This window comes from Cydia pomonella, chromosome 1 (genome assembly GCF_033807575.1).
Source record: "Cydia pomonella isolate Wapato2018A chromosome 1, ilCydPomo1, whole genome shotgun sequence".
In the NCBI taxonomy this organism is placed as follows: domain Eukaryota; kingdom Metazoa; phylum Arthropoda; class Insecta; order Lepidoptera; family Tortricidae; genus Cydia; species Cydia pomonella.
Window position 1 is genome coordinate 3,029,254 of NC_084703.1, and position 15,073 is coordinate 3,044,326.

The 15,073-nt window shown below is 41.3% G+C and overlaps 1 protein-coding gene across 6 annotated transcripts in view; it reads left to right on the plus strand.

The window, feature by feature from the left end:
- The window catches only part of LOC133526503 (adenylate cyclase type 5-like), a 472,750-nt gene that overhangs the window by 412,752 nt on the left and 44,925 nt on the right, over positions 1–15,073 (plus strand). For 4 of the 6 annotated variants that reach the window (XM_061863171.1, XM_061863191.1, XM_061863185.1 and 1 more), the window contains exons 14-20: positions 1,016–1,174; positions 1,780–2,152; positions 2,677–2,774; positions 5,214–5,364; positions 13,558–13,655; positions 14,480–14,564; positions 14,707–14,823. In XM_061863171.1, the coding sequence (XP_061719155.1) occupies positions 1,016–1,174; positions 1,780–2,152; positions 2,677–2,774; positions 5,214–5,364; positions 13,558–13,655; positions 14,480–14,564; positions 14,707–14,823 (1,081 nt within the window). The remainder of the gene's footprint in view (positions 1–1,015; positions 1,175–1,779; positions 2,153–2,676; positions 2,775–5,213; positions 5,365–13,557; positions 13,656–14,479; positions 14,565–14,706; positions 14,824–15,073) is intronic. The other 2 variants (XM_061863199.1, XM_061863207.1) reach the window with 2 other exon arrangements.

Here is a 15,073-nt window from a genome sequence, read left to right on the forward strand (position 1 = left end):
CTTTAGGCTTGGCGATGGCCGGCGATCCTCGTATCAAATGCTGCGTGTACGCTATTGCATAGGTATTGGGAGCTGTGCTCCATAAGAAACCCTTATAAAGGTCTGATAACTCCTTAAAAGAAGACACTATTTTATGAATAAGCAGTGCAGTAGAAGTAGTTCCTAATTCTAAACACTGGGCATCTCTCTATCTTATAGGCTATTGATGTGTATGTTTTCTATTACACTTGTGTATTATGTCCACATAATACATTTACTGAGTACCACCTATAGTAGACGCAAACCAAACTGACGACCTAGTCATATCACTATCTCTCTCATCCTACCTACGACCACGCGAGTGTGAATGAGAAGTTTTAAGACCCCGGTCGTCAATTTGGTTTGCGTCTACTATAGTTTTCTACTAGGCCTTAATGAAAATCAGCTTTGTGGTGTACGTCATGTTTCATGTAACTCATTTTGTGACACCAAGCTGAGTGACGACCATTTGACGCAACTCTCAGGTGTTATTTTCAGTTAATTTTGAAGCGCTGGTGGCCTAGCGGTAAGAGCGTGCGACTTGCAATCCGGAGGTCGCGGGTTACCCCGCCGGGAAACCCCGGCTCGTACCAATGAGTTTTTCGGAACTTATGTACGAAATATTATTTGATATTTACCAGTCGCTTTTCGGTGAAGGAAAACATCGTGAGGAAACCGGACTAATCCCAACAAGGCCTAGTTTATCCTTTGGGTTGGAAGATCTGATGGCAGTCGCTTTCGTAAAAATAGTGCCTACGCCAAATCTTGGGATTAGTTGTCAAGCGGACCCCAGGCTCCCATGAGCCGTGGCAAATGCCGGGACAACGCAAGGAAGAAGAAGTTTTTAAGTTTACGTTATTGTGCCAATAAAAATAATAAAATTCTTCTTGTATTTCTTCAGTAGCAGGTCTCATAATCTGACGAAATTAATAATATTTTCTTTGACAGACTAAAGTTTTCTTTTTACAATCTGCTTAACATTCCGTTTGTTCAACAGGCTAGTCCGAGAAGTGATGGCGGTGAACGTGAACATGCGCGTGGGTATCCACACGGGCCGTGTGCACTGCGTGGTGCTCGGGCTGCGCAAGTGGCAGTTCGACGTGTGGTCCAACGACGTCACGCTCGCCAACTACATGGAGAGCGGCGGTGTAGCGGGGTATGTAGATTTGCTCAATAGTTTAGTCGACTGGCTGGTCCGAGAGATGGCGGTGGACATGAACATGCGCGTGGGCATCCACACGGCGCGCGTTCACTGCGTGGTGCTCGGGCTGCGCAAGTAGCAGTTCGACGTATGGTCTAATGACGTCACCCTTGCCAACTACATGGAGAGCGGCGGCTTCGCAGGATATACACATAGGTATACTTAGTTGTTATTTACTTCCCAAAATGGGTACTCCCATGAACGAGTATCAGGGAGGAGAGAGGCTGTATTATGGGTGTGTTTGCCGCTCCCGTATTGGCTTACACACCCATGAAAAACGTCACCCTAGCTGACACTACTTGTATGGTCTGTAATAGACTCGAAGGCCAATGATCATGGCGTGAACAGCCATTGCGAATGCCGAAGGCCGAGCTTCACGTAGGGCCGAAGGCTCGAAGTATCCGGGAGGGGCACACCTCGCACTCATTAAACGTTCACAAGTAGCTTAATGCCAGCATCAATGCCGCGGGGTGATTTTTTTAATGTAATTGAGGTTTTTTTCTGTTCTATTATCTTTATTCGAATTTTGGTGTACAATAACTTTGCGATAATTGTTGCAGCCGAGTCCACATCACCAAGGAGACCCTCCAATGCCTCGGCACCGACTACAAGGTGGAGCCAGGCCACGGCGACCAGAGGAACGCGTACCTCAAGGACCACAACATTGAGACCTACCTGATTGTACCGGACGACACCAGCCGAGTGGTGAGTTACACGAGTTACTACAAGGAGGTAAGACACGGCGACCAGAGGAACGCGTACCTCAAGGACCACAACATTGAGACCTACCTGATTGTACCGGACGACACCAGCCGAGTGGTGAGTTACACGAGTTACTACAAGGAGGTAGGACACGGCGACCAGAGGAACGCGTACCTCATGGACCACAACATTCAGACCTACCTCATTGTACCGGACGACACCAGCCGAGTGGTGAGTTACACGAGTTACTACAAGGAGGTAGGACACGGCGACCAGAGGAACGCGTACCTCAAGGACCACAACATTCAGACCTACCTCATTGTACCGGACTGGTGTCCCGAGTGGTGAGTTATCTCTGAACAGTTCTTTCAAATGAGTTTAACTACAAGCCACATTTGGGAGAAAACAGTTGAGTTAATGGAGATAAATAACCTGATAATGATAACTCACCTTAGATGGGCTATACCAGATAAGTTACCTCAGACAAGTTACATCAATGTTATACGTCAGATACCCAAGATAAGTTGCGTCATTTAACTATTTCATAAATACACAAACAAATAAAAAAATGAAGAACTTATGCCTCTTCATTTTTTAACTCTATTCTCTGTTTTTAAGCAACATTTTTATCAAGGGCTAGTTGTAATTATTGTGAGACTATGGTTTTAAATAATTTTAAAGATATTTCAACTAATTTTGAATACTGTCAGATTTTTACTTTCATCATTATATTTAATTTGTATTTGTATCCTCAGGACAAGAAGCCCCAGAACTCCTTCTCCTTGAACGGCAACGTGTCCAAGGAGATGCGGGTGATGGGCCACGGATCACAACACGGCAAGAACTCGGCCAAGTAAGAATACTGTAGTTTACGAACCTGTTGAGAGATGGCGCCACCTCCGAGATAGATCGCGCTAACGGTGTGTCGACGTAGAAACATGACTACCGAGATGCATATTACCGATCTATGTATGAAACTATGAAATAGTATATCATGTCATAAGGGATTCAAAACAAATATTTACGACGAGGGCGCAATTGAATCCTGAAATTCCTTAACGAAGCTAAGGGTTCTACAATACAACCAAATCCTGAGCGTAGTGAGGGATCAATTGGTAACACCCAAGGTGGAAATGATTTTGCTACAATGTGACACATACTTCTTTTCACATCAGGTTCCAAAATATTATTTGAGCTAAAAAAAATTGTATGCAAGAAAAGTGCTACTTTTATCCCTCCTCCTAACAGAGAAGAAAAAGCCTTTATTAGGGTTACTATTACTAAGTCTCCGCTGTCCGTCCGTCTGTCACCAAGCTGTATTTCATGAACCGTGATAAATACTAACAAGTACGGAACCCTCGGCGGGCGAGTCTGACTCGCACTTGGCCGGTTTTTAATGACGAAAAACGTCCGGCAAGATGAACTTAGAACGTTGTAAATTAGGAAGATTTCATTGCAGATTCAATTTGCGCGACTGCTTTTTTTTTAAATTAAATGGGGAGTCCATGTTTGCCCCTCTAAAATTATGACTCCGCCAACAAATACCTACTACATTCTTCGCCTCGACAAAAACGTACTATTATTTATGGTGTCGTACTACGTCAGCTGCCGCTCCGTCGGCGGATTGATAAATAATAATATGTATTCAAAACAAGTTCCAGGCTCCTTAAAAACCTATCCAGTATTTTGTTATGTCATTTTTGAAAAATCACGTTATATGCGTTAAATCCGTACTGGTGATTAATTCCGCACCCTCGTTTAATTATAACGTCAGTGATTTGGGACCTTATTTGTCATAAGCCTTGTTTGTCCATATCAAAGCCTCCCAAGCGAATTTCGCTTCAAACCCATACCCATACCCATGAATAAGGGATATATTAGCATGAACTTATACTGTAGTTATGTCTTTTATGGTACGTGCAGTAACTTTTATAGTTACCCTAGTGTGTTTTCACAGTGAATCTCAAAGCGGACGGTGCCAGGGGCTATTATCTACCCGTATTAGATTCAGTTTAAATCAGAAACTGAAATTATTCCCACATTAAACATTACTCACACTGGAAAAGACTAACCCTTTTAATCTTTAAACGAATTAGTGTCTTAAAGTTTACTATACAGAGCTGTTTTTTGAATGCTTGGGGAAAACCAACGGAGCGTACAGTTAAATACATTACGGCATAATGTGTAATAATATACTTGTACCCTTTTCCCTAATGTTCAAGTGTATATTTTAGTTGAAATATGCTCATGAACCATTGATCATAAGTACGTTTATGAGTCAAATACAGGTTAACTCAAAAATATGGTAACAATATCTTTCTTACATTTTTTTTTCAAAAAGTAATTAATTAAAACTACAATCATTTAAACACATTGTAATTTTGTATTTTAGACATTTGTGATTTTAGTATGTGTGTTTTTTTTTTGTATATTTGGAATTAGAATATAAATATTTAAACTGAAAAAATACGTATTATCTTTAAAGTATCATCCTCTGCTTATGAAGTTATGATACACTTTTTTTTTTTATACTACGTCGGTGGCAAACAAGCATACGGCCTGCCTGATGGTAAGCATTATCCGTAGCCTATGTACGCCTGCAACTCCAGAGGAGTTACATGCGCGTTGCCGACCCTAACCCCCTCCCACCCTCGTTGAGCTCTGGCAACCTTACTCACCGGCAGGAACACAACACTATTAGTAGGGTCTAGTGTTATTTGGCTGCGATTTTGTGTAAGGTGGAGGTACACAAAGCAAACGTTTGTTAAAAATATTAACAATATGCACATTCCTAAGTAAAAAATATTTTTCAATCTTTTGGACCATATCATGATATCCACTAACAGCCCCCGTTCAGGGTTACCTAATATTATGACATGACGGACGGGTAACTACGAAACCTAATAGGGACCGTGCGCGTTGGAGGGTCTGCCATCTTGTGGCCTGAATCGGAACCATAAACATGCACATTTACACGTCACGTGTTTTCTTGTGCATAGTAGGTTCTGCCATCTTGTGGGCTACATCAGAACAATACACATCACATTACGCCTCGCGCCAAAAATCTGACGGCTCCTGTGCTGCCTCCTACAGTTCATGCACGCTCCCTATACAAGTCATAGCCCGCCATGCCCAAGCCTTGTTTATTTTTAGCAAACTGCAATTTGGGTAAAAGAAGTTGGGCAAAACTCAATCTCGCTCTACCCTGATCGAGTGCTTTGGCCGGCGCTGTCTGTACTTATACTAAGTATTACTTATTTCTTATCAATATTAAATACGATATGTTCTGTAGGGTCGAGCAAGGGAACGAATTCAAGAAGCCGGAAGATGAGGTCAACGAGTATCTGATGAAGGCAATCGATGCGCGTTCCATCGACCGTCTCAGGACCGAGCATTGCCGGCCGTTCACACTGACCTTCCGCGACCAGAAACTGGAGACGAAGGTATGTGATATTAGTGTTTATTTACCTGGTAGTAAGGATTAATATAGATCCATCGACCGCCTCAGAGTCGAGCATTGCAGACGTTTCACACTGACCTTCCGCGACCAGAAACTGGAGACGAAGGTATTATTTACTTACATAGTAGTAAGGTTCACTATTGTTCCATCAACCAACACAAGGCCGAGCATTGCCGGCCGTTCGCACTGACCTTCCGCGACCAGAAACTGGAGACGAAGGTATATGATATTAGTGTTTATTTACCTGGTAGTGACGATTAATATAGCTCCATCGACCGTCTCAGGGCCGAGCATTGACGGCCGTTCACACTGACCTTCCGCGACCAGAAACTGGAGACGAAGGTATGTGATATTAGTGTTTATTTACCTGGTAGTAAGGATTAATATAGATCCATCGAGCGCCTCAGAGTCGAGCATTGCAGACGTTTGACACTGACCTTCCGCGACCAGAAACTGGAGACGAAGGTATTATTTACTTACATAGTAGTAAGGTTCACTATTGTTCCATCAACCAACACAAGGCCGAACATTGCCGGCCGTTCGCACTGACCTGGTAGTGACGATTAATATAGCTCCATCGACCGTCTCAGGGCCGAGCATTACAGCAGGCATAGCAGACGGCCGTTCACACTGACCTTCCGCGACCAGAAACTGGAGACGAAGGTATGAGATATTAGTGCGTATTTACCTGGTAGTAAGGATCAATGTGGCTCCATATACCGCCTCAGGTTCGAGCATTGCGGACGTTTGACACTGACGTTCCGCGACCAGAAGCTGGAGAAGAAGGGATGCGATAATGGTGTTATTTACATGATTTAAGTTTTTATCTTTTTCATTTCTTATACTATGAAAGTGAGTCATTGTTATTCTATGAAGACTTCATAGAATAACACAATAACTACACTTAGTGTAGTGTATCATCTGCTCATTACAAGCTTTTATTTAACTTGCCCTGTTAGTATATATGGGACAAATCTTGCAAGTTAAATTTGACCCACTTACTGACATAAGGGTGACAATGCAATATTATGGTACCATCAAGCTGATCTGATGATGGAGACAAGAGGTAGCCATAGGAACTCTGTGATAAAACAACACAACGAATTGTGTTTGGGGTTTTTAGAATTGTCTCGATTAGTATTAGTTGCCCGTGGAAAAAATAGTAGTCAGCGATAAAAGCTTGTACCAAAAATGAAATTTTTGCCAATAACTTATTTTACTTCCCAAGCACGTTTTATTCTTAATTTACAATGAGCCAAATAAAATTTTGGTTTTTGGTTGGATTTGTTGTACACTTTCTATTCTGATATAAACTCCCCATCCATAAATAACTGTACTTTTACCTAAATTGTAACTTGAATTTACACACAAGAATTACTATTAAACTTTATACTCACTCAGTCATGTTTACTATATACACATGTATTTTACTTGCCTCGTATTCAAAATGAAAAGTAGAATATTCAACTTTAATGAAAGGCACTATTACAGTCTCGGACTATCAGCGCTCTCACCACCACCGCAGCGTTAAACCAGCTTAACTGAAATTAGTGCATTTCATCCCTTGGTTAACAATCTACTATTTCGATGGACTGCCCGACCGCCGAGCATTGCCGACGTCCACTTTCCACTGCCCGAAACCGGTCAACCGCTTCAAAAATGCCAAATTTAGCAAGAAACTACAAACTTCTTGGCTACAAACTCAGGGGAGTATTTTAAGAATACCGGACCGCTGCTAAGGGTAACTTAAATTGCCGGATAACTTCCGAATTGGATTTGCCCGAAAGTTGTGATGGCCCCGAATGTCGGCGAGTGAGATGACAGCGCCAGGAGTCGGAGGCGTAATGTGATTACTATTGGGAATATTACGTAAAAGTCTGCTTAGGAGGCGCCACTGGCACAAAATGTAAACAGACCGCCTTGATGCATCTATTAAACAAATAATCTGTGAATACTTGTCAAATAAGTTTTTGCAAAAAAATTCATTTTTGGTACAAACTTTGATCGCTGACTGTACTTCTCTTTCCAGAAGCAACTAATACTCATCGAGACATTCTAAAAACCCCAAACACAATTAGTTGCGTTGTTTTATCACAGAGTACCTATGGCTACCTCCTGTCACCATCATCAGATCATCTCAATGGTACCATATATAATATTGCATTGTCACCCTTACATATGTATGCAAATTTTCAGCTTCATCGGAAACCGGGAAGTGGGTCAAATTTAGGTTACGTTGTTTTATCACAGAGCTATGGCCACCTCCTGTCTCCTTCATCAGATCATCTCGATGGTACCATAATATTGCATTGTCACCCGACTTACATATGTATGCAAAATTTTAGCTTCATCGGAAACCGGGTAATGGGTCAAATTAAATTTGCAAGATTTGATTACAGACAGACAACGGGACAGACGAAACTAAATAAGAACTTGTAAAAACTATTTAAGGCATATATAGTTATATAACTTAAAGTCAATGTGGAGAAGACCGTCTATAAGGGAAGATCGTCTACAATGTCTTTCGTCGCTTTTAATTCTTGCGTACAGATATTCCACTTACAGAAGGTCGATAGAGCAGGAGTGACGCTCTTCCTTCCTGGATGTGTATGGGCCAGATACGTATACATACAAATACGAGAGTTCTTTATCTATAACGGTCTTTTCCACATTGACTTTATATACAATTTTATCCACTGGGCCTCACAAGATAAAAAATACGAAGCAAAATTAAATTATAGCACGCTTAATTAAGCTTTCCATTTCACTCAAACTTTTCAACCTACGCAAACTCTTACAATCAGAAATTATTAAATCTTTCTCGTCTGGTCGGGACGTTGCCTTGACTTTGAAAACTCCACACTTTAATTATACAAACATTATATTTATGAGGATAGTGTACTACCGATTCTCCGTACAAATGTAGTCCCCATTTTCCTTTGGATATTAGGTTTATGGAAAATATTTCGACACAGTTTATTATACATTGACCTTACGACAAAAAGCCACACACATTTGACGTGCCCCTCTCCCGCAAAAATCGGTACTATTTTGTACAGAAAATTGCAGACAAAGCGTCTCCATTTGCTAAATCCTCCAAGATAAGTAGCCCCTTTGTTTGACTTTTTGATTATTATAAATAAATAAATATATGGGGACAATCTTACACCGATCGATCTACCCCCAAACTAAGCAGAGCTTGTAGTATGGGTACTAGGCGACAATATAAAATACTTAAATAGATAAGTACCTACTTATAAACTTACATAGAAAACACCCATGACTCAAGAACATTATAAAAGTTAGAAGTGAAAAACAAATTCCATACAAATGTATAAATAAATATAATTGGACATTCTTGTTCTTACACAAATTAGTTAAGTCCCACAGTAAGCTCAATAAGGCTTGTGTTGTGAATACTTAGACAACGATATACTAATACTTAAATACATAGAAAACACCCATGACTCAGGAACAAATATCCGTGCTCATCACACGAATAAATGCCCTTACCAGGATTTGAACCCGGGGCCAGCGGCTTCATAGGCAGGGTCACTACCCACTTTTTCATATTTTTGTGCATAGTTTGGATGTGTTTTTTATTCATTTATTTATAGCAATGAAATTATTTGGTTGAACTTAATGCTAGGTACCTAGTACCTACATACATAACTACTAGGACCGGGATAGGGCTTAGCAAAATACAAAATATTCCTAATCTAGATTTCATTAGCAATACATACATCATTCATTATATATTTTTAGGTAAAATGAAATTGTTCGTCAAAACTCAAATAATAATATAATAGTAAAACATTGTAAAAATAATTTAGTAAAATGGAGAAGCGGTCATCTCATTTCCTCTTAATTATAGAAATATTATATTCAAATAGAGTAATGTTGAAGAGCTGGTGGCCTAGCGGTAAGAGTATGCGACTTGCAATCTGGAGGTCGCGAGTTCAAACCCCGGCTCGTACCAATGAGTTTTTCGGAACTTATGTACGAAATATTATTTGATATTTACCACTCGCTTTTCGGTGAAGGAAAACATCGTAAGGAAACCGGACTACCAACAAGGCCTAGTTTACCTGGGTTGGAAGGTCAGATGGCAGACGCTTTCGTAAAAACTAGAGCCTACGCCAAATCTTGGGATTAGTTGTCTAGCGGACCCCAGGCTGCCATGAGCTGTGGCAAAATGCAAAACGCGACGAAGAAGAACAATGTTCAGGCAAACGCTGACCGAGGTTCATTATAACCGTCTTAAATCTAGAACAGCCTACCTATTTTATCAACAAGGTATTATAGTATTTTATGCAACAGTTGTATAAGAAGGGTCAAAAAAGGCGAGTGGCGTGAGTTACAATGTGAGCCGGAGCCGAAGGCGTAGGCGAACGCTGTAAAGGAATACGCCACGAGAATTTTTTGACCTACTTATACAACGTTGCATACAATATTTTTCCTACGAGTCAACAAAAATAAATCTTAATTTAGGTAAACAAATTACAGCAAAAGTATATAGCCAAGACGCGCGAGCATACCTTGTTACGCGCCCGGCCCGCCCCGGGCCGCGGCCGGCCGGTCAGCGACACCTCCTCGTAACTCATGAGGCCTTGGTACTTGCTACTTGCTAAATTAATTTTTTGGACAGTTTTTTCTCAATTTTGGCCACCGTAGCCTACGGAGACTAACAAGCAACGCTAAGCGGTCTTCGTAGTCTATGGGTGTTGCTATATTACGGGTGTCACATGCGTGTTTCTGACTTATGAAGTAATTATTTTTACTATGCAACCAAATGAATATTTTGTAAGTCGGCAGCAATGCACTTAGTTTAAAACTGTATTCGTTTTGGTTTTGTTAGGTTGGGAGCCATTAATCGCAGTAACGTTATAGCGATTAAAAGCACAAGAGCTTTTATGAGGAATAGACAATATAGACTTTTCTTTATGTTCTGTATGTTCTTATATTCGTGTTAATGAATGTATAAATGACAGATAACAGTAGAGGAGTAGGAAAAAGGTTAAGCTACTTGCGTTAATAAGCATAATCGGTTGAAAAATTACCCGTGTCATCCACGATGACACGAAGATTTGTCAAATGTAACCTTTAATAACATGATAATATTGATAATACAAGTGAAGGCACGCGTCTTCGTGAATGACACGATATATAACCAGTATAAACATTCCCTGCATTTCCTTAAAAATATAAGTATTTAGAGTTCACGCTATATTGGTTTTTCCGTCGTTTAGCGATGGGAGCAACTGTGAACGTTAAGTATAGTCAGCAACGAAAACTTATGAAACGAATAAGAAATTAAATAAAATAAAATAAATTATTTGCTGTCTCATACGATACTGAAATTACACCCATGGCCAAAAGTATGGAAACAAGGTTGTTTTCTTTAATATCTCATGTTTGTGTCTATGTTTTATAATTGTTTAATTTCATATGGGATTTAGAAACAGCGCGCCCAGTGGGACGTTTTGGAAACTCAAAATCCCATACAAAATGAGACTTAAGGCGAACGCGTCACGCTATCGAATAAATTTACACTAGGGGTACAGTTTACGTTGTTTTCTTATATTTTTAGGAATTTTTTTTTTTTTTTCCTACATATTTTTTTACATAATATCGCTGACTGTACAGTAAGAAAGTGCCGTGACGTCACGCTGCAAGCGAGTGCTGGAAGTTTCCCAAGTGAAAGATTGATGGCCAAGAGTTGATGAAGTCGCTATTATTTTAATACAGAGAACACATAAATTACCTAAGTTTCTGGAGATATTCAGTTGTTGCTTTAAAATACAAAATGGCCGCCGTACCATCCGAAATACTTATGTAGAAAAAAATTGCCTTATTTACAATATTATATAAAATACCATCTTCTTCCTAGCGTTGTCCCGGCATATTGCCACGGCTCATGTGAGCCTGGGGTCCGCTTGACAACTAATCCCAAGATTTGGCGTAGGCACCAGTTTTTACGAAAGCGACTGCTATATCTGACCGTCCAACCCAGAGGGTAAAACTAAGCCTTGTTGGGATTAGTCCGGTTTCCTGACGATATTTTCCTTCACCGAAAAGCGACTGGTAAATATCAAATGATATTTCGTACATAAGTTCCGACAACCTCATTGGTACAAGCCGAGGTTTGAACCCGCGACTTCCGGATTGCAAGTCGCACGCTCTTATCGCTAGGCCACCAGCGCTTCTATTGTATAAGATACCATCGTATACAAAAATTAGTTTTGAAATTATTTGGGTTTTTAAGTTCAGCGTAAATAACTATGAATTAACTTTCTTTCCTTGTATTATTAGAAAAGATATTGTTTTTTTCACTCACGTATTTTAATAATCACGTATTGTAATATGCTAGCTCGAAGATTCGCTGGATGCTCCGTGGAAGTAAAAATAACTCTATTCAAAGCATATAGCCAGTCTTTTTACTCTAGCGGTCTTTGGGTTCGGTATACGAAACGAGCCTACAACGCCCTTCGCATTCAATACAACAACGCTTTCAGAATGCTGTTGAGACTTCCAAAATGGTGCAGTGCATCAGGAATGTTCGCCCAAGCGCACACGGACGATTTTCACGCGATAATGCGTAAAAAAATCACGTCGCTAATGGGTCGCATAAGGGAAAGTCGAAACAGCATTCTGAAGGTGATTGCGGACAGATTTAGCTGCCCCATAATATGGCATTGGATGGAGCAGGTCAGATCTACTTTGACCTATGTCAAGTAGGTCTGATTGGCATAGTATAACCTTTGTGAATAATATAGGTTTTAAGTTAATTTTACTAACCATATATGGACTTCTGGGTCTGAAATAAAGATATATTTATTTATTTATTTAAGTAGAAGATTGCTCGACATGTTTCATTCCATAATGAGAAATTTCACCGGGAGCACGCGTCTGCCAACGCTGTCTGTGTCTCACGAAAGTTTTGTCTTTTAAATTCCTGCGGATGTATTTAAATATTATCGCCGACTGTACAGTAAGAAAGGGCCGTGACGTCATGCTGCAGGCGAGTGCTGGAAGTTTCCCAAGTGAAAGATTGATGACCGAGAGTTGGTGAAGTTGCTATTATTTTTATACGGAGGGCGCATAAATTACCTAAGATTCAGAAGAGATTCGGCTATTCAGAGATTGCTTTTTGTATGTAAATATATAAAAGGAATTGCATTAGTTTTAGCACTAAATATTTGTGTCGGTTTATGTAACGAATAACTTAAATTTGCTAGGTTTATTTGAGTAAAACTCCAAACCTTACTTTATTAAGGAATGTTGTCATGTTTAACTGTTGTTATTCAGATTTTATAATTAGAGATAATTCACATGGCTTCTCTACACGATGGCCCAGCGCTGGACCAGCGAAATGGTCATGCGATGGTGATGGCTCCTCTACACGATGGCCCTTCGCTGGACCAGCGAGATGGTCATGCGATGGTGATGGCTCCTCTACGCGATGGCCCAGCGCTGGACCAGCGAAATGGTCATGCGATGGTGATGGCTCCTCTACACGATGGCCCAGCGCTGGACCAGCGAAATGGTCATGCGATGGTGATGGCTCCTCTACACGATGGCCCACCGCTGGACCAGCGAGATGGCCATACGATGGTTAAGAGCACGCACTATGGAATGGGCCACGTGTAGTTAGATGCGTACTGTAAAAGGATACAGTCTATCTGCGTTGGGGAATATAAATGCTCGAGGTAGATTTCTGATAATCTATAATTATATTTTTTCTATAAACAGCAATAACTTTAATGATTGCCGGTTTCGGAATGAATCGCCTGCAGATCTTTATTCCTTCAGCAGGGCGATAGTTCTGAATTCAAATATACGTTGTCAGTTATCCCACCACCACCCTTTCTACACGGGTTTGCGTCCCCTCATCAAAATGAGCGGACGAATAACCAACACCGTGGCCATCCCAATCCCGTCGGGCCATAAGCTATCTGACACCACTACCCTCTCTACATGCTGGCCCATTTTAGTGAGCCAGTAAAATGGGCCAGTATGATGGTAGAGAAGCCATTTGGTGTTGTAGTTGTAGATGTCGATCTGGCGACTCATCCGAAATTGCATCCTTTGTACCTAATAAAAACATTAAGTAGATACATGACCTTTCGACCAGTTATATTATATTAGAATCTAACACGTCCTCTCTTTCCCACAGTACACAGCCGAGCGGGACAGGATGCTAAAAGTATACTTCATCTGCTCGCTGGTGGTGTATGCCGCGGTGACTTTTGTCCAGCTGCTAGCCTTTGACATGTGAGTACCTAAATAAATCAGACCTTCGTATCCTACCATACCAAGTGCGTCGCCAGCTGATGTGCTTAGTGGGGGGGGGGGGAGTCGCTGTAGCCGATGGTGGAGGGGAAGGGAAAGGGGAAAAGTTACAAATTTTATTATTCAGGGGGCAGCTGCCCCCTGGCGTCGCCCTTATCCCCCTGAAAAGTTTTATAAGTTTTATAAATCAAGAAGAAAAGACTGCAGCACTAGGACATATTGTACGCCATCGATTAACTTATACATATTATGCCTTAACACATTCACTGCCAGACAAAAACAGCGCACTACCCCAGAAACCGGTAGTCTATAGCTGCGTACAAAACAACCCGCCCAGCGGGTTGTCTGGCATCTGAACAAAGTTCACGAGCGCCCACCAGGTGGGTTCCCGGCAGTGAATGTGTTAAACGGTTTCAGGTCCAAACATAATCTTGGCAGGCTTTGATAATTGATAAATATAAAATTTTAGGTACAGTACATATGGTGCTAATTTACAGCACCAATGTGATAATCAGCATATTACGTTACAACATCGAAAATTTAAAGAGCCATATGTACTGTAAAACGTTTGATGATACTTGTGCGAATAGGCAATCCGCAATATTTCGCCAATCGTTTCGAATTCCCTATTTTTTGCACTTGTATTGTAATTTACTATTACAGTACATATGGTGCTACTTTACCGCACTAGTGCGATAAGGCAGATAAGGTGATACTGGCTCCCTTCATGTTTTAATTTATTGCCACTCGTTGCGAATTTCCCATTTTTCGCACTTGTATCGTAATATACTATCATATGTTTTCAGTGATGCTGGAGGCATCGCAACGGTGGCTGTCTGCGGGTTTGTCGTGCTGTTCATCATCTACCTGGTCTTGGCTGCGAGCTTCGAGGTAATACTCCGTCATAATTCAGGCTTTGCTTTATAAGTCCGCATTGGCGGATGACAATATTTATCACGACAATTTTAGATTTCTGGATTCAGGATGGCAGGTTGTGATAAATACCTATTGACCTATTTTATTTGTCCACCAGCACACCAGCGCTCACCTGCGCTCATTCTCACTGAGGATCCATTCCAACCGGACCCTGGCGCAGGGCATGTCCTTCGCGCTGTTGGGTACTTTGCTGCTCCAGATCCAGGTGTTGATGGTACGTACAGCACACCTGGAAACTAACCCTTCTCACTGAGGGTCCGCTTCAATCGGACCCTGGCACAGGGCATGTCCCTAGCTCACCTGGGTACCTTGCTGCTGCAGATCCAGGTGTTGATGGTACATACAGGTGGAAACTAACCCTGCGCCTTCTCTCAGAGAATTCACTCCAACCGTACCCTGGCGCAGGGCATGACCTTCGCCCTGGTGGTACCTTGCTGCTGCTGATCCAGGTGTTGATGGTAAAG